This window comes from Heterodontus francisci, chromosome 40 (genome assembly GCF_036365525.1).
Source record: "Heterodontus francisci isolate sHetFra1 chromosome 40, sHetFra1.hap1, whole genome shotgun sequence".
In the NCBI taxonomy this organism is placed as follows: Eukaryota; Metazoa; Chordata; class Chondrichthyes; order Heterodontiformes; family Heterodontidae; genus Heterodontus; species Heterodontus francisci.
The window spans coordinates 5288031-5307726 of record NC_090410.1 but is presented as its reverse complement, the minus strand read 5'-3'; the positions used below and the strand labels follow the sequence as shown (position 1 = coordinate 5307726).

The 19696-nt window shown below is 43.1% G+C and overlaps 1 protein-coding gene across 6 annotated transcripts in view; it reads right to left on the bottom strand.

Annotated features, from left to right (window-relative positions):
* Positions 1 to 19696, bottom strand: part of clip3 (CAP-GLY domain containing linker protein 3) — a 54604-nt gene that overhangs the window by 1755 nt on the left and 33153 nt on the right. Inside the window, exons 12-14 of one of the 6 annotated variants that reach the window (XM_068018868.1) lie at positions 19229 to 19293; positions 18538 to 18610; positions 3037 to 4815 (exon numbers count right to left, since the gene is read on the bottom strand). In XM_068018868.1, the coding sequence (XP_067874969.1) occupies positions 4692 to 4815; positions 18538 to 18610; positions 19229 to 19293 (262 nt within the window). In that variant the 3' untranslated portion in view covers positions 3037 to 4691. The other 5 variants (XM_068018872.1, XM_068018871.1, XM_068018873.1 and 2 more) reach the window with 5 other exon arrangements.

Genomic DNA, 19696 nt, shown 5'->3' with positions numbered 1-19696 from the left:
TTACATTCATTCCTTCTTTCCACTTCCAGAAATTTCAGCGAGTTTTGTCTTGAATAATCCGTGAGCACTTTTCCTCCTTATTCCACGAATTATTTCCATCCTCCTCTGCTCTGTTGTCTACTTCATGACGCACTGCTCCAAGTTTACTGCTCCTCCTTCTGGTACCTCACCGAGGTGGCCACTATTCCAGTGTGAGTCTAGATAATGAGTTTTGGCAGCTATCTGACTGCAGGAGGCATCATCTATCAGCCCAATCCTGCCATTTAATGTCCTCACCCAAAGGGTAACAATCACAAGTAGGAATCCAGACTGATAGTTTTTTCCCAAAAATATACTTTATTCTTAAAATTTGTAGAAAAAAAGTGCATTATAAAACAATTCATAGTGGACATTTCAGAAAGTACCAAAAAGATCAGTTTCTTTTGATATCGAACGTGTTGCCTTACAAATCTTGCCACTCCATTTTATATACAATGTACATTTGCATTACGTAGCAAAAACATTTCCCAGTCCATACAGCCCGAGGGGTTTTACACAGGTTCCAGACTCTCCGTATACTGTGGTGGGAGGACCTTACCCAGTGGCCTTTCCTCATTGAGCCTTTGCAGCAGCTGCCCCAAGCTTTAGTGCGCCCCTCAGCACATAGTCCTGGACCTTGGAATGTTCCAGTCTGCAGTTGATGTTTATCTCAATGTGCATCCCTGGAACAGCCCATAGAGCACAGAATCTTGCTTTATGGAGCTGCTCGGGCTGAACCTCGACAAAAACCACGGATTTTCCCCTAAGGACCACTTAAGGTAATTGTAGGGGCCCTAAAGCTAACTTGATATATATACCAGGTCTCAAACCTTCTTGGTATATATGGCCATCAAGGAGGATACAAAATATCAGGGAAAGACCCAACTGGTCCATCCAGTCCTGGTGAAACCTATTCAACCACCCTTTCTGATGCACAGTCTCGTGAGAGAGGCAGAACAGAAAGAAAATCATTGGTCAATTTGGGGGAAAAACAAATTCTGGGGAATTTCTCTCCTGAGAACACAGAGCTCCAGGAGACAGCAGTATCTGACAACATGCATCACTGCAGGCCACATCTACCTTCGATAACTTTTGTTCTCCTTATTTAAGGAGGGATATTCTTGCTTTGGAAGCAGGTCAGAGAAAGTTTACTCGGGTGATTCCCAGATGAAGGGGTTGTCTTGAGGAAAGGTTGAGCAGGTTGGGCCCATACACATTGGAGTTTAGAAGAATGAGAAGTGATCTTATTCTGAGGGAGCTTGACAGGGTAGATGCTGAGAGGATGTTTCCCCTCGTGGGGGAATCTAGAACTAGAGAGCATAGCTTCAGGATAAGGGATCGCCCTTTAAGATGGAGATGAGGATGAATTTCTTCTCTTGAGGGTCGTTACTCTTTAGAATTCTCTGCCCCAGAGAGCAGTGGAGGCTGGGTCATTGAATATATTCAAGGCTGCGTTAGACAGATTTTTAATCTACAAGGGAGTCGAGGGTTCTGGGGAGACAGGCAGGGAAGTGGAGTTAAGGCCACAATCATGTCAGCCATGGTCTTATTGAATGGTGGACCAGGCTTGAGGGACCGAATGGCCTAGTCCTGCTCCTATTTCTTATGATCTTAGAAGTCCTTCCACTCGCAGCTCTTAAAGCAAATCTAGTTCAGAGGTTGATGACTCTCTCTGAGGGACAAAATATCTCCTAGTGTCTAAATCCAACTTCCTTTTTCTTTTGTACTGATTAGACTGTAGACGTTCCCTCCCGATCCAGCTCAAATAACCTATTCACTTCAACAAAACGTCTTATGTTCCTTCATCACCTCAACTCTATTCTCTCAAAATTAATGGGAGTGAAATTCATCAAGTCAGTCGCCCCATTCACACTCCGTCCCATTTACACTCTTCCCCCACTTACACTCTGTCCCCATTGTTTTCCATTGACTTCAAAGGCAAAGAATGTTGGGCAGAGTGCAAAAAGGGAGGCCTTTTCACTATTGCCTGTTCTGCGCTGCCACCCAAAAAAAAAAATTCACCCCCTACCTTTCTCTATGGAAAATAACTCCAGGTCCGCTAACCAAGAGCCCAGAGACTTGGTATAATTCTAGTGGCATCAATACCCCCCTGCCCCACTCTGCACCCTCCATGGGATCTCATCATGTGACAGGACCATATATAGGCACAGTTTTCCAAATGAGCCCTTAAATTCCCTCCCCAAAATTCTTGAACTTGCTAACTCTTTCCTCTTTTAAGACGCTCCTCAAAACCCAGCTCTTTGACCAAGCTTTGGTCACCTGACCTAAATATGTCATTATATGGCTCAGTATCAGATTTTGTTTGTTAATGCTCCCGCAAAGCAGCTTGGGACGTTTTACTGCATTAAAGGTGCTATATAAATGCAAGTTGTTGTTATCACAGGTTAAGTATTGTGCCCTTAGCTTTCTATTTAACTGGTTAGGCATACATCCCAACTCCTCATCCGATTTCTCCTCTGTCTCCATAGTATCAATCTTAAACCTTTGGTGTTTCTTCACTACCCCACTCTGCCACTGAGTCTCTCTCCGCAGCCTTTGGAGGTGAAATCTGCACAGTGTATAAATATCTGGAATTACTGGGACCTAAATGCATCAGACTGTGATACATAAGACTTCCACCGCTCTGCGAGTTTGCTAATCAATTGCAACAAAAGTTTCCAGAAGTTCCAGGCCCACAAAATGCGAGAACAAAGCAGTGAGATTACAATGTAAACCAGAGGATTAGCTCCACTCACAGAATCCGAGACAAGAGGCTTCAGGACAGCAGAGAAAGGTGGAGGATGAAAGAGGTGGGGGGAGGTTCAAACAGATTGAAATAGTGGAATTACTATTATTGGTAGTTACAGTGAAATTAGCCATCAGCCCATGTAAAGATGCTCCATCGAGGTATTGGAAAGGAATCAAGAAATCTAAAGAACAGACTCTCTCTGAAGATGAGGAGGAGCTGGCACCTTTAATTACAAAAAGACTCCACAGCCACAAGTGGTAAAATGCACATAGAAATATGTTTATTTAAGCAACATCAGAAATACATGCCTGTAGCAACAGATCATTCAGAAATACATGGTCTCCACAGAAAGAGAATATGCATCAATTAGGAAGGAGCATGCAGTAACTCACAGGGCTGTAGGACTTGAAGTTAATACAATAGAAGCAGAAAAACTTCAGAAAATAAAAAACGAGCAACAATAGAAAACCAGAGAAAACTCTGTTCCTTCAGTCCGCAAGAACAGTCATCCTTACTTACCTTCAAATGCCCGTCTGGTTTGCTCTTAACTCTTTACATACAGAAACTGCAAGAACACCATTCAAAGAGCTAATTGTAAAGCTGATGTTGCAGATGGTGAGGCAGTGAGTATCTGCTCCACTCAGCGATTCACTAAGCTACACAAGTCAGGCAAGCTCCTAGCTTTGACTCCCAGCCTTGTGTCAATTAAGTTGTTTTCTGCCAGGACAATGGTTAGACTGCTACAACTGGACTTAACGTTCCCTTGGAGCGAGAGACAGAGAGAGGATAAAACAGTCATGATCACCAGCCAGTGACTCCTGCTGGAAGGTGCACTTGTGTGAGCATTAGGTTGAGGGTCTGATGGAGATCTGCTGGGATCTGCTCCCTGTCCCTCAGGCCGAATAGACTCCAGTCACATTGTCTAGCTCCCATATAAAGAATGCTCTTTTGGGGAAAATACAGGAGGGCCGGTCTCAGAATCACAGAATTTTAATGCACAGAGGAGTCTATTGTGGCTGTGCCAGATCTTTGAAAGACTTATTCAATTAGTTCCAGTCCCCCTGTTTCTTCCCCATAGCCCTACAAACTTTCCTTTTCAAGTATACCTCAGTGACTGCCGCCAACCCTAGTGGGCAAATATTAAATGCACTCGATGACACTGCTGTCTCCAGTGAAATAGCAGACGCCGGATTGTCTGATAGACATGCTGAGGGTTCATAGCCATTTCTAACCCAACCTTGCAAAGATTCACATTTTTGTCTGGAGAACCATCACATCAGGAACCAGCTCTCGGAGAACAACACTACTGCTAGCGCTTAATGAACTAATCCAAAAGTTGGGCAACCAGGGATTTCCAGTGGGGAATTCAAGATGGTGGAATGTGAGGCTCGCGGGATAACCTGACCAATTGTCACATATATGGGGAAAAAAATTATTCGAAATGGGGACAGTTTTCTGAAAACCAGACAGGATGTGAGGGGAGCAGAAGAGGGACAGAGTGTAATAGGGGCAAGATGGGGTGGGATTTATAATGGCAGGATAGGGGCTCACCTATGCACAAGGGTGGGGTAATAGGGGCAGGTTGAACCTAGTGGTGGGGTGATTGCAAGACTGGGGACAAAGTTGCGATACAAAACAGCAACTTGGATTTACATAAATGCCTTTGACAAATTATGCAACAGAGCAAAGAGGACAAAATTAATTTATTTTCTTTTTAAATAAAAGTTATGAGTTTGATAGCGAAATTCCAAACAACCCATTCAAAATCCAGAGTTAACGTTTCAGGTCAGTGACCTTTCATCAGAACCCTGATTCTGATGAAAGTTTCTGATGAAGGGTCACTGAGCTGAAACATTAACTCTGCTTCTCTCTCCACAGACGCTGCCAGTCCTGCTGAGTATTTCCAGCACTTCCTGTTTTTATTTCAGGTTTCCAGCATCTGCAGTATTTTGCAATCTTCAAAATCCAGATTGTTCAAACAGTTTGGACCCAGGGTATGAGATACGCTCCAATCATCTACTGGGTTAGGTCCCATCAGTCCTGAGCACCTGGTCAATTTATCACAAGGAAATAAAGCAGTGCTTTCAAGTGTTTCATGTGTTGTAGCAACAAGATTATGCATTCATTTCCATCGTCCCACCATTGGTGACTATGCCTTTAGTCATCTAGGCCCCAAGTTCTGGAATTCCCTTCCTAAAACTTTCCACCTCTCTCTTTCCGCCTTTAAAAATCTCCTTAAAACCTACCTCTTTGACCAAGTATGGCAGAATACCTCTTTATATGACGCAGTATCAAATTTTATTTACTAACACTCCTGCGAAGTGCCTTGGGAGACATTTTACTTCATCAAAGGTACTACATAAATACAAGGTGTTGTTGTTTCATGTTGCAATACATCGGCACAGTTAACCATGCAGGACCAGCAAATTAAATCATCCTTTCTGATTGCATTTTACAGCACTATACTTTGCATTAATATGATTGCATGGGTTTGTAGAAGATTTCCCCAAGCTGAATTACTCTTTATGCAACTTATAACACTGAGTGAAAAATAGTTAATCATTAATTCATTGTCAGCCGGTATTTCAACATAGATTGGTCAGAAATTCTAAAATTAACTCCCCCTGGTGGATATAGGCAGCAAGTGCAGCACTGAGGCAAACAGCAGGAAGTTGAAGGTGTGCTGAGCTAGGTGATCGGAGATAAAAACAAGAAATGCTGGAACCACTCAGCAGGTCTGGCAGCATCTGTGGAAAGAGAAGCAGAGTTAACGGTTCGGGTCAGTGACCCTTCTTCGGAACTGACAAATATTAGAAATGTCAAAGGTTATAAGCAAGTGAGCCGGGGGTGGGGCAAGAGATAACAAAGGAGAAGGTGTAGACTGGACAAGGCCACATAGCTGACCAAGAGGTCATGGAGCAAAGGCAAGCAATATGTTAATGGTGTGTTGAAATGGTAGGTGATCTGAGGCTGGGCAAAAGTTGGAAGCTTGCACTCAGCCCCAGTGCAACAGGGCTAATTATTAGCCTGGGTTTCTACTTCCAACTGCTAAACAGTAACCTCTGCTGAAAGGTGCAATGTGTGGCTGTTGGGACAGAATCTGGCTTAGCAGCAGTGCCTTCCTTGGGCAAATAGCCTTCAACTTTCACATTAAAAGTGGCCAGGGAGTTGTACCTGGAACTAGGAGTCAACATTTTCGAGAGTAGAGGGAGGGGAGTAGAGGGCCAGACGTTTTGTAACGTGGAAAGAAAGACTTGCATTTCTATAGCACCTTTCACAATGTCAGGACGTCACAAAGCACTTTATAGCCACTGAAGTAATTTAAAGTAAAGTCTGTTGTAATGTGGGGAAACATGGCAGCCAATTAGCACACAGCAAGCTCCCACAAACAGCAATAGGATAAACGATCATATAATCTGTTTTAGTGATATTAGTTGCGGTTTCAGCATTGGGCAGGACATAATTATACTTGATGCACTATTGTGTTAAAGGAGCAATGCTATCTGTGAAAAGACTCAGCTGGACTAATTTACCAGATGGAACTTTAACAGGATAGCCATACATAAAGCAATCTCTTTAATATGTTTTAGCTTCTCTGAAAGGAACTTCCAGTGATTAGATTCTATTTTTTTCCCGCAAACCTGAAGTTATTTAATTTGTGACCATTGTGACAGTGGAGGAGAGAGGCAGTGAGGGGAGGGGATAGAGAGGGGAGGGGGACAGTGAGGGGACAGGCAGAGAGGATGGAAAGAGGTTTGGGGAAGGGAGCCGATGCAGTGAGGAGAGGGGAGAGGGGGAAGTGGGGAGGGGGCAGTGAGAGGAGGGAGAGCTGGTCTCTGTAACTTCACTGTAAACATGAACAAGTTTCCTATATCAATATTCTCAGGGGAAAGAGGAATTCCTCAAGCTTTATATTAAGTGGCAACAAAAGCAAGGGTATTTTCCTAAAAACCCCCCCACAATTTTTAGTTAACGTTAATGAAATAACTCCAGCAATCAAATTACAAAAGACTTTTCAGCACCAAGATCACATTTAACCAAACATCAGGAGTTTCCAATGCTTCTCACTACACTTCTGTTTGCGAGTTTGATTTGTTTGTCTCTCCATCCGTCTATCTGCATCTCTCTTTCCTTTAAAAACAATTCCAGTCCTTTAGCTGCCAAATTTACACGACTCACGCACACGCACGCACACACATACACACACACACACGCACACGCACACACACACACAAGTTAAATACAAGACTTTTTTTTTACAGTGATTAGTACGTTAAAGTAGCAAGTCCTGGGAAAAGGTGGCTTGTGTTTCCAGATTCCGTTTCACATTCACAGCAGCTCTGCTCCATAACTATAGGATCACTGCCTTTTGGCAAGTCTAAAACTAGGCATGGGGCAGAATGGAGAAGGGAGGAGTGGCTGGTTCGGGGAGACAAAGACTTGGGGCCCCGACCTTCACTGTGCTGATCAGTGATGATTGATGGTGACTGTATGATTGAGCTCCGGTTTTATCAGAAGCATTTGAGGAATTTTTATTGGTGATCGCTTTTTGTGATTCAGTGAAAAAAAAAATTAAACTTTATATTAGACCCAATGCTTTACTGCAACTGAATAAGTCGATTTCTGGTTTTATTATGTAGGATTCCAGGATTTTATTGATTTTTTTTTTTGAAGCTTGTACTCAGTCACTGGCACCCATTTTTCTGTGCAAACCAGAAACCAAAACCATCTTGCTACAGATGAAAATTCAATGAAAAGCCTGATAACAAACGTCTCCACATGACAAGGCTCAGAAATGGTATTAAATGGACTTTTTTTAAAAAAAGTCAGCACTTCAAGATTTTTGGTGGCTGGTTTCAAATTTCTGAAATTTTTGGCTATCTGATTTAAAAGTTTGGATCAAACCTGGTTGGTAATGAGACAACAGTCAGTAGTTGCCTGTCTCTCTCAGGATATTTATTTACTCCCTGACACAGTTATGTTAATTGTCTATTGTTGGACTTGTGGAAGACAACACACCAGATGTTTTCTTAAGCTGCACTGGGAGACTTTGGCATTTAGGTAAATTTGGTTAACTGGACATCAGGATCCTACTTTTGCTCGTAATCTGGAACCTGATTATCCAATGTGGAATATTCTGCTTTCCAATGAATACTTTCCGACATACAGCAATCCAAAATCGGAGCAGGATGCTGCTGGGTTATACAGAAAGGAGTATGAAGACCTCCTGTCTGATCAAGGAGTGATGCTTGCCCTTTTTCAAATACCTTCAACCCTTTCTTTTGCCATTTATTTGTCGTTCTGATCAAGGAGAGGAATATTAGTGCTGGGAATTGAATAATTTCTACTTTGGGCACTCTATATCACCATCAAGTACACACAGGTCCGGTATGGTACGGCTAGGTGCAGTATACAGCTCCCTCTACTCCACCCCAACAAGGGACCTCATTCCAACGTCAGAAGAACACTCTTATTGGGGTTTCCATCAGCTACCCTCTGGCTTGTCCTGTAACAGTTTAGTACCAAGTTAAGAGCAGCTCTTGCTGTAGGCAATTAATCGTAAAAACTGGACCGAGACTGACAAATCCATTTCACAAACAGCACTCACTTCCAATCAGTTGGAAGCAGACTGCACGGACTGGGCAAGTCAGCATTTTGGAACTAGAGGAATTGATTTCACATTGAAAAATGACACCCAAAAAATAATCATCCTGTAAATCAGATCCTGTTTGGAAATGGTTGAAAAATACAAATGGTAATTAGGGATTGAAAAGTTTATTGCAAATTAACTGAAATAAGGTTCCTGTTAGTCATGGCACTCAAACTAATAATGACACCACAACACTCTCACCCAATCAAAAGCTGGGTAAAGTCAGGCGAAACCACCAATTAATTTCAATCTAAATTTCAACTGATCAGGGTAAAAGAAGTGAAATTCTCCCCGTGCAGCCCAAGAAGATCTCAGATTCCATCCCCACCACCACCCCACCACCACCCCGGGTCTTGCCGAGTTGGCAACCCTCAGTCATGACTGAGGTTAGGGGACTAAACCATCCCAGCTCCCATTCCCGCAGGATGTGGGAGGGTAGGGGGGAGGTGAAACTATTCTGGCCACTGATCAATATTACGCAACTCTTGTTTGAAAGGACACGTGGAGATGTTGAGTGAGGACATGCTTAGCTGTGATGCCTCCAGTAGCCAAAAAGCCTGTCGCCACTCAATGTCAAGGTTCACCTGTCAAACCAGCAAGGAGTTACAATGCCTTCAAGGGAGATGTGAGATGAAAGAATAAAGTTATTAACAAGTTGTAACAATAATTCATTACATCTCATCACAACCTTCTAAGCAGCAGTGCATACGTAAACCTTTCCTGAACTTTATTTTTGGTTTTTACTTCAACTAATAAACAGTATTTTATCTATTTATTCCCATCTGGCATAAACTGAATCACTCAATAATTCTTCCACCCTTACTGAGTCTTACTAGTCCTATTAAATTCCAAATACAATTCACATTGTCATCCCTTAACGCACTAATATGCAGCAAGGCAGTTTATAGACCAATAGAACATAAACTTCACTGCAAAATAAGGATAGTACCCATATTCTAGATTTAATAGCACAGGCCATAATTTTGACAGTGAACGCACCCTTGGCTTTTATCAGAGTTAAACAATAAAGAGGAATCACAAACCAGCTTCACATTCATTTATATATATATATAATCTTTCAGTCAGTATCAAAGGAAAGGTCATTTCATCTATTTAAACTACTGTGGAATGCAGGGATATTTAGTCAAGGTACAAGGCACTAGAATCAACTATGACTGCATCTGGCTGAACTAGCATCTAGGATTGTGATCGGCAGTCTTTCTCCAAAGCACAAATAAAGAACGGAGTTGAGGAGGAACAGTAGAGTTCGAGGAGGGAGGTGAGGAGGTTTTTTTTTTTTTTACGACTGCATTTCTGCTCTCAGCATCCAGGGGAACCAACAGCAGAAGAGTAATCTGGAACGAGAAAGACAAGAGAGGAGGAGGAATTGAGACAGGCACGTTCCAGAATACAAAGCGGAGCAAGGGGTCAGACAGGGTCATTCAGACACACAACATAGGATAAGCCTGAGTAAATCCCAATCATCCATTCACCTTTATCCCAGCTGTTCGCTAATTGTCTGACACTAAATAATAAATTGCTGGGTTTTTTTTATGTTTTCAACTGCAAATGTGTTGTTCCATTCAACCCCTTAAATTCAATAATTCTAAGATTCAGGTTTTGCAATTATGTAAAAGTTAGCATACAAGATTCCTGTCTCCAATATCTCTATGTGTCTAAAACTCTCATTAACAATGACAGTAGAGTTTCACATGAACAAGCTACACATTCACAGAATAACATTATACACAGAATAACATTATACACAGCCTCAATTCATTTTGTAAAATCTTCACTTTTGGTTAAAGTCAGCAAATCCTTTGATGATACAGCTATAAGTGGGTTTTTCTGGCTCCGATGTTGGTTATTTCAAGCAGTAAGAAGAACAAGACGGAGGGATTGGTTCTGGATTTCTCAAACAAAGAGCTGGCACTGACATGATGGTCCAAGTGGTCTTGTTCTGTCCTGTAAACTCTCAATGGTTTTATTATGGTGACTTTTGCCCCAATAGGGCTGAAAGAGAGCATGGGATGCTCTGTTGGAGATGCCCCTCATGATATGGACTGTGTCTTCATGAAGAAGAGGAAGGGCCGCCATTCCAAGAATGGATTTTTTTTTTTAAATGTAGCAGCATTAGCTTCCTTGTATCTGAGCCAATAGATGGGGGTCCGGATGGGTGACAGAAAATAACAGTCAAGATGAAATAGTAAGTTCACCGTTAGAGGACTGTGTGAAGTTTTCGGCTCCATGGTATGGAAGGATGTTGAGAGTTTGAATTTGATAAAACACAGAGAATGGGACAGAGTAGACAGAAAAAGATCAGTGACTTGGAGGGGTCCAGAACAAGGGGTCTAAAAGATTTAGAGCAGAGAGCAGGAGAAGGATTTGTACACTGAGGGTTGTGAGGCTGTCGAATCATCCGGAATGAATGAATGAAGCAGAGACCAGATCAACATTTAGGGTAAATAGGTGGGGGAAGGAAGGAGGGATAAAGGGATTTTAGAACTGAGCAGGCAATGGGATTAGGACTGATAGAGGAGAAATACAACATGGATTGGATGGACTGAGCAGTCTGTGTTCATGTTGCAATTGCTAGGGAATAACAAGGAGTGAGTGAGAGGAAAGCAAATGGATTTGGAGCATTTGGAGTTTCACTGCAGAACAAACACAGACAGGGTGTGTCTGCAGGCTGTTTACAATTGGGCAGATTCTCCCGGTCATGGTTGATGTTGTGTGAGTGAGAAAGCACAGTGTAAAACAGGCAATGAACAACTGGATCAAAAACAAGAAATGCTGGATTCACTCAGCAGGTCTGGCAGCATCTGTGGAAAGAGAAGCAGAGTTAACGTTTCGGGTCAGTGACCCTTCTTCGGAACTGACAGGATCCCTGAGCTCAAAGCTTTCAGCTTCAGCTCTGACTACTCATTTGAAGTGAAACTCTGTCCTGACGGAATCAGAGCACAAAAACAGGAAACTAAGGAAAAGAACAGTGCAAAGTAATGACCATCACTACACAGACTCAAATATCTACAGGCAGAATCAGGTCCATTGTATAGGCAGGACAGTCATCTCACCATCAACAGGGTCACATGGAAAATAAAATCAGGGTCGAGGACTTGAGGCTGTATCATTGAATTCTACCTCCTCCACTCAACCCTCCAGCATTTATAATTAATCTCCTGGACACAACTGCAAGCAATTCAGTTAAAAAAAAAATCAGAGGGATGTTAAAAAAAAACTTTTTTTTTTTATTTGCTGACTATAAAAAAAATTGGAGATAGGGGAACAAAGGCTGATTGATCAGGTGGGTGGTTGGGAGGGTCATGTGATGAAAATCTCCAAGATGTACATACAGACTCCCACCTCCTCGCACCCCACCATCCCATGCACTCAGTGTACGTCAGGGGAAGTTGACATGCGAAGATCTACAGATGGTGCCAGGGCAAACGGCTATTTGGACTACCTCAGGGTTCTAATACAGGATCTCCAATATTCATGTTAGTGTGATGCCAATACCCAGACCTCACAGTGCCCATCCTAACAGCACTAAGTTAATGATTAGTGAATGTCAAGTTCGCCTATTGCACATTTGGCCAAGGAAATGGGATGGCACAATACCCAGGTATTCTATTTGGGCTAAGCCAACAGTCAACGGGTCAGGAATTGCACAAAACCCCAGTGATCTGGGTGTTGTTCAGTCAAAAACAAGCAAATCTTCTATGTTGACCTGTTGTTCTTACTACACATCCTATAACATGTCCTGAATGTTTCAAAACCAAAAATAAAACTTGTCGAACATGGAATTTCTTTCTGGATTATCCCACGTTGCTTGGAGATCCTGAAGGAAGTCCTCAACGTGTTGAAGTACAAATTTGAGAATTGGAGAGCACAAACACACAAATCTGCAAAGAACAAATAAAAGGCCAACAAAGACCAGTAATGGACTCAGAAACTTGTGGCTCCTCTAGAGTGAAATCAACTTAAACAAAACTTGCCATGCCAACATGGAAAGGTGCTTGGCAGGTCCTTTTCCTTGTATGCTGCCAGGAAGGTGCCCACCCCAACTCAGGCACAGTTCAACAGTTGCCCTCACCCATCGAACTATTCTTCATGAAGACAACAGTGACCGTCAACCGGCTATTGATCGGGGACGGGGTGAGGAGTTTCACAGCTGTGCCTGTTCCAGTCCTCATGGGACATCCAAACATGCACGTTTTCCAGCAAGGGACACTGGTTCAAAACTCTCAACCCTTCCCTGGCCCAGAGGTTAATTCACCAACTGTGGCAGCTGCTCTGGCCAAGACTGCAGAACATAGCGTTGAATCGGCCAATCTTCCTGGTCAGTGTGGCTCAGTTCCATCACCGGCAGCAGATTTACCAACCAAGCTTGTTTTGTGCGCCAAAGACAACACACAACATAACAGGGGAGGAGGGATGGGAACAACATCTTTATGTCATGGCCAAAACAAAAATCCATGTCTTTGCCCTCCTTTGCAAACTCCCTTTAAGATACAGCACCCAAGAGTAGCACTCAGCTTCCTGGCCATCACTGCATTGTTCAGAATCAACTCCTTCACATTAATACAGCTCCAAATGGTGTCAATATATATAAAATAGAATCTTCCCATCAACATACCAGTGGTTACACATTACTAGATGTGGGTTTCTTCAGAAACTCCAAAAGTGCTATTGTGAAGTATTTTAATAAGCCTGTAAAATAGCAGTGACTCAGACAGCACTACAATAGTAAGGATCATCCTGTCAAGGAAAGAGACCCCTCGCTGTTCATTCTTTCTTCTACAAGTCAAACCACATTCATTAGGGCAGATTTCTGAAGGAGCTTTGACCTGGATTGATAAGGGTTGTAGTGTAGGGACATTAACTCCCGTGCTCAAACATAGTGAAAAAGCTGTGCCTCAAGATAAATTACCTTGGCAAGAATGCATTGAGCTGTTGAGTGCTGATGACATCACGGAGATAGTTGGATAATGAGCTTGAACACATGCGAGAGAGTTGAATCAACACTACCAGACACACCCGGCCTGAACTCATGCTGTGCAATTAGGTCAAAGACACCCAGAATGCCTTGTATGAAATTCCTCTCTATTATTTAACAAAATTCAGTGAATGAAAATAATAAAGGCATTTCATTTAACCCACTTGTTATTAAAATCACAGAGCATAACTATAATCATTAATGATTCGATAATTCATTTATTAATTTAAAAACTAGTCAATTTCCTGAAACACTGATCAGAACTAACTTTAGTCTTCAGATTAAGCAAAGTTAATCATTGGACCAGACCACATTTTAAATTCATACATTAAGTCTTTATTTTTATATAATATTTTGATTTTAATATTATTTATAGTTGCGAAGCAAAATTGGGAATTTGAGAAAGTCTCGAGTTGGACAGAGCAGAGACTGAGCTAAAATTGTAGCATTCCAGCAGCATTGCTGCCAGGAGGGCATAATTACAGTGCTAGTTCCAGGACAATATGAAAGGCACAATTCAGCATAGCGGCGCCTCATCAGACCCCTTTCCTATCCTGAGTGCCCTGAAACAGGGCTGTGTTCTCGCACCTACACTGTTCGGGATTTTCTTCTCACTGCTGCTCTCATATGATTTTAAGTCTTCAGAAAAAGGAATTTTCCTCCACACAAGATCAGGGGGCAGGTTGTTCAACCTTGCCCGTCTTAGAGCGAAGACCAAAGTACGGGAGGTCCTAATCAGGGAGCTCCTCTTTGCTGACGATGCTGCATTAACATCTCACACTGAAGAGTGTCTGCAGAGACTCATCGACAGGTTTGCGGCTGCCTGCAACGAATTTGGCCTAACCATCAGCCTCAAGAAAACGAACATCTTGGGACAGGACGTCAGAAATGCTCCATCCATCAATATCGGCGACCACGTGGTTCAAGAGTTCACCTACCTAGGCTCAACTATGACCAGTAACTTGTCTCTCGATGCAGAAATCAACAGGCGCATGGGAAAGGCTTCCACTGCTATGTCCAGACTGGCCAAGAGAGTGTGGGAAAATGGTGCACTGACACGAAACAGAAAGTCCAAGTGTTTCAAGCCTGTGTCCTCAGTACCTTGCTCTACGACAGCAAGGCCTGGACAACGTATATCAGCCAAGAGCGATGTCTCAACTCATTCCATCTTCGCTGCCTCCGGAGGATCCTTGGCATCAGGTGGCAGGACCGTATCTCCAACACAGAAGTCCTCGAAGCGGCCAACATCCCCAGCATATACACCCTACTGAGCCAGCGGCACTTGAGATGGCTTGGCCATGTGAGCCGCATGGAAGATGGCAGGATCCCCAAAGACACATTGCACAGCGAGCTCATCACTGGTATCAGACCCACCGGCCGTCCATGTCTCCGCTTTAAAGACGTCTGCAAACGCAACATGAAGTCCTGTGACATTGACCACAAGTTGTGGGAGTCAGTTGCCAGTGATCGCCAGAGTTGGTGGACAGCCATAAAGGCGGGGCTAAAGAGTGGCGAGTCAAAGAGACTTAGCAGTTGGCAGGAAAAAAGACAGAAGTGCAAGGAGAGAGCCAACCGTGTAACAGCCCCGACAACCAATTTTATCTGCAGCGCCTGTGGAAGAGTCTGTCACTCTAGAATTGGCCTTTATTTCCACTCCAGGCGCTGCTTCACAAACCACTGACCACCTCTAGGCGCTTACCCATTGTCTCTCGAGACAAGGAGGCCAAAGCAGAAAAGAATGTTCACACGGAGTTCCCATTGTAATGAGAAAAATTGACACAAAAATGCGGCAAGAAATTGACAAGATTTAATGTTGTAAACATCAAGTGCATGAAGAGATTAAAAATTTTAATGTAATAAAGAGTTTTTTGCAGATTTAGCTGTGTGGTGTTAATCCAACTCCCTTGTTAAAACTCAGTAACCCCTTCCAAAACCCTCAAATGATCAGTTTCAGTGTTTACGCAAATAATGTTCAAAACAGCGAATAATGACAGAAAAAAAAATACGGTCTGTCAAAGTTTGTGCTCAAAGTTTGATATTCAGAAGATATGCTGATGGCGAGATGCTCCCTTTCAATTAACCCTTTGAATTCCACATGTTCTTAACAAAATGTACACTTATGGCCTTTTATCATTATCTTTAAGGAAGAAAGTGATTTTACAAGTGCAGAGCAACATAGCAGGATACAGTGCTCAAGACGTATGTGAAATAGCGAGAGAACGATGGACATCACAAGACTGTATTGTGAACCCCCAGGGCCTTCAAAGGGTTAACTTATATGACCAATCTCTTATAAACAATGTAACACAGTGTTCCCTCACAAAATTCTGGGGGCAAAGAGAGACAGAGGGTTGCATCAAGAACTGGACATAGCAGAATAGCAGGAAATGCACTGGCCTAAGTCAACCACCCTGCATTGTTTGTAGAACCTGTTTTTATCTCACAGGACCCCGAGTTTAAAACTTTCGCCTGACCAGCAGTGGAGCAGACGGTCCCAGAGGAAGAGGTACTCAACTACCTACTACCATTTACCTCACCCAAACTGTCCACCTACGAGGCTAGATAGCAAGAGTTGGCAGGCTAGTGAACTATGTGGGGCATCACACTATCAACCGATCCTGTCCTCATTGGACCTTCGCATGTGCACATTAATCATTGGATGACGGTCAGAAGCAAGAACTCTGGGTGATTTCCTCCTCCCAGCCCCAGGCCAGGGATTTTGAGCCCGATTGTAACATCCCAACTGCAGGACTGAAATCACCACCTTCAAGAAATAGTGTTGAAAACTGGAGTAAAAAACCGTTGCCATCTTAAACCAGAATATTGGCGATTGCTTAAACCAAAAAAAAATCAGAACCGGAGCCCTCTCCATAATGATTTCCATGTACATACGACATGCTAAACAGTGCCTGAGTGAGGGAGCACTGTAAATCACGCCATTAATCTTTAAAAGGGTGAATGCAGCAGGAGGTTGAGGCAGCTCCTCTCTGGGTTAACACGCTGGGATGAGAAGGGAAGGAGAGACGAACAGTTGCAGCAACTTTATAAACAGCCCAAGCCTGTTGCAAACAGCAATGGCCTATCCATGGTGGCAGTTATCACCCCTGTTGCATTCCTCTCCATGCCTGCATTGCTGAATCATCTACTCAAAGTTCGGCCACCGTGTGAGATAGAGGCGGGGAGCACAGTTTATTCAGATTCACCAGAAATTGCTGAATTCAAAACAAACAACTTCATTGGCCATGCCCCTTCAAAATCTATTCGTGTTCCAAACCAGCTCGAATGCAAGGAAACATTTACTGCCAGCCATTTACTGTCAGGGGAGGTGGTGGCATAGTGGTATTGTCGCTCGACTAGTAACTCAGAGACCCAGGGTATTGCTCTGGGGACATGGGTTCGAATCCCACCACAGCAGAAGGTGGAATTTGAATTTAATTAATAAATCTGGAATTAAAATCTAATGTCTAATGATGGCCATGAAACCATTGTCCATGAAACCATTGTCGATTGTTGTAAAAACCCATCTGGTTCACTAATGTCCTTTCGGGAAGGAAATCTGCTGTCCTTACCTGGTCTGGCCTACATGTGACTCCAGACCCCCGGTTTGGCCTACATGTGACTCCAGACCCACAGCAATGTGGTTGACTCTTACATGCCCTCTGAAATGGCCTAGCAAGCCACTCAGTTAGGGCAATTAGGGATGGGCAATAAATGCTGGCCTGGCCAGCGACGCCCACATCCCATGAATGAATTTTAAAAAACAGAAGACTTATCGGCTGCATGGGTCACTGTGAGAGGTCAAATCTTGGAGTAACAAGAGATTGTTCAGAATCAAAGTGTTTGAAATCAAATTTAAACTCAGTTCAAATTAATTGGCATCTTTGCTCTTGATCAAATCACCTTTCAAAGTGAGTTGCATTTATATAAAAAGCTGACGTTTCTCTCCTTATTTGGCAATTTACTTTCTCCACTTCTTGTACAGGCCTTGTACCACGTCCTCCAGCCTCTCTGAGGAGTCTGCAAAGGCAGTCTAAATGTTACTCAACTCAGTAACTTTCCATTAGCCGAGGGTGCCAGGAACTTATTGCACAAGGAACCGTTACACTGTTGAACTACTAAATATTTCATTGCACAATATATTTGCACATCCCCTTGCCATATCACAGAGGTGAATGAAACGTTCTCCAATGCATCCTCCAAGTTACGCGCATTGCAGAGAAAATGCCAGCGATCGTGCGGTGAGTACTTAGCTGACCAATGGTGTTAAAGATTAAAGCAATTTTTATTATCTGTGGATTCACCAAAACAACTTTTGTTCAGGAAAATTTTTTTTTTTTAAACCCTCAGAGCCCAAGTGGGTAAAATTTTTGACAATCTAAGCAAGCAGAAGGTCCCCACGTTAAATTCTCAGCCTTCTGAGTTAACCTATCTGGTGAGACTGCAGTTGGTTGCCCAGTTGCCCTTAGCCTCTTGGACTAGTGAGGTTGAAAATAAAAGGAGTCCCAGGTTCCCACTGTTAATTGTTACAAGTGAATCCTGATGTGGAAGTGAGCATGTGTGGATATTGGTTAAGGACAAGACTGTGCCTCTGTGCTAGCCTCAGCCATTGGGGGACTGCCATTAGCCTTACTCCCGACAACTCTGCATCCTCCCCAGCAACCCCATCCCTGGGCTAGCCAAGAGCAGCACATCCTGCAATTTGCACCCAGTCACCCCAAATGGAAAGTGCAGGTCTGCATGTCTGATAAGCAAAGTGTTAGCTCATTAACATGATCATTCAAAATATCCAAAGATCAGACATGATGGAGGTGGCAAGGAGAGGGCGAGATGGGAAGAGACAAGAGATGAGAGCTGTCCAAAGGAGGCTGAGACAGGGGAAAGGGAATGAGACTTGGAGAGAGTATTATTGCTTAGAGATGTGTTTGTCTGCAAATTTTTCTGTTGTCCTTTGGGTCTATGTTCTTGTCTAATGTTGAAATTTTGGGCTGCAAAATCAGAAGCAGCAGAGAAGGTAGGGAGCAGATCATCCAGAGGTAGAGGAGAGGAGGGAACTTTCACTATTTTATCACTTCATATTTATAAAATGCACACAGGATACTCATCCGATGCAGGACAATGCTTTACCTGGATATGGAGCTCTCTGATGCAATGTCTTTGGGAGTCCTCACAGCTGATAAGTTCCTCTTGGGTTGAGTCACTTTGGAAACAAAAGGTGAAGGTGGAGGTCAAGCAGGAACTACACATGCACATAAGCACATATCCAAATCGTACTCCAAATACCCTTTGCCCGCGTTAACCAGTTCAAATTTCGCCCAGATTTAGGACTGACTGGTGCAATGGGTCAGCACATTCCTTGGTTACTCCTGGGACATAAGTTCAATTTGTTCCATCCCCGGGACATAGCGAATCCCCTGGCTGATGACGATAAAGAATCTTCTATAATGTTCAGGTCTGGTCAATACAGCTCTCAATGACATGACTCCAGGACAGAAAACTATGAAGATCAAGACTCAAATAAATGCACAGTCTGAAGCTCCTCATTGCACTGAAATTACAATTCTCCATGTCATCTCCTACCCTTTCCACAGGATCCTGGAACTATGGAACTCCTCTCCTCTGACAATCTACAGGTTTTTATTCACCAGTTTAACATTTAAAAGGATATAGTGAAAGAGTAATGGAGTGGAACTAACTGGATTACTCCTTCAGCAACCCAACACATGTATGATGGGACAAATGGCCTCCTTCTGTGCTGTACGATTCTAGAATTCTGATCAATGAGCTTTCTCGTGTGACTAAAGTCATGTAAACTTACTTGTCACTTGGTGAATTTTTTTGCCAATGTTCCCATCACTTGGAGGACTTTTAGGACCAGCAATCCTGGAGTAGAAAGAAAAGAGAAAAAAATTGTTAATTTGAAATCTCTCCCAATAAGGGCCTGTTGGTGCAAAACCTTCTCATCTTCTACATGGCAATGCAGTTTCTCAGTAAAAGTCACTAAGTGTGTTTCTGTTGGAAGAACATTGTAAATTGTTTTTTATTTTGTTTAGCTCTTTCCACAACAGATACTGTTCCACAGTGAAACAATAAAAGGTCCCAGGCATGTCAACACTACTCTGTAACTGGATACTAACAGGCCCCCAGGGTGGGACTTGAACCCACAACCTTCTGACTCAGAGGCATTAAGCTGCCCACTGAGCCACAGCTGACACCTTCAAGGTAGAATAGCCACAGGAGCCAGAACTGCCTTTGATCACTGACGTATTAGGAAGACCTTTATGCT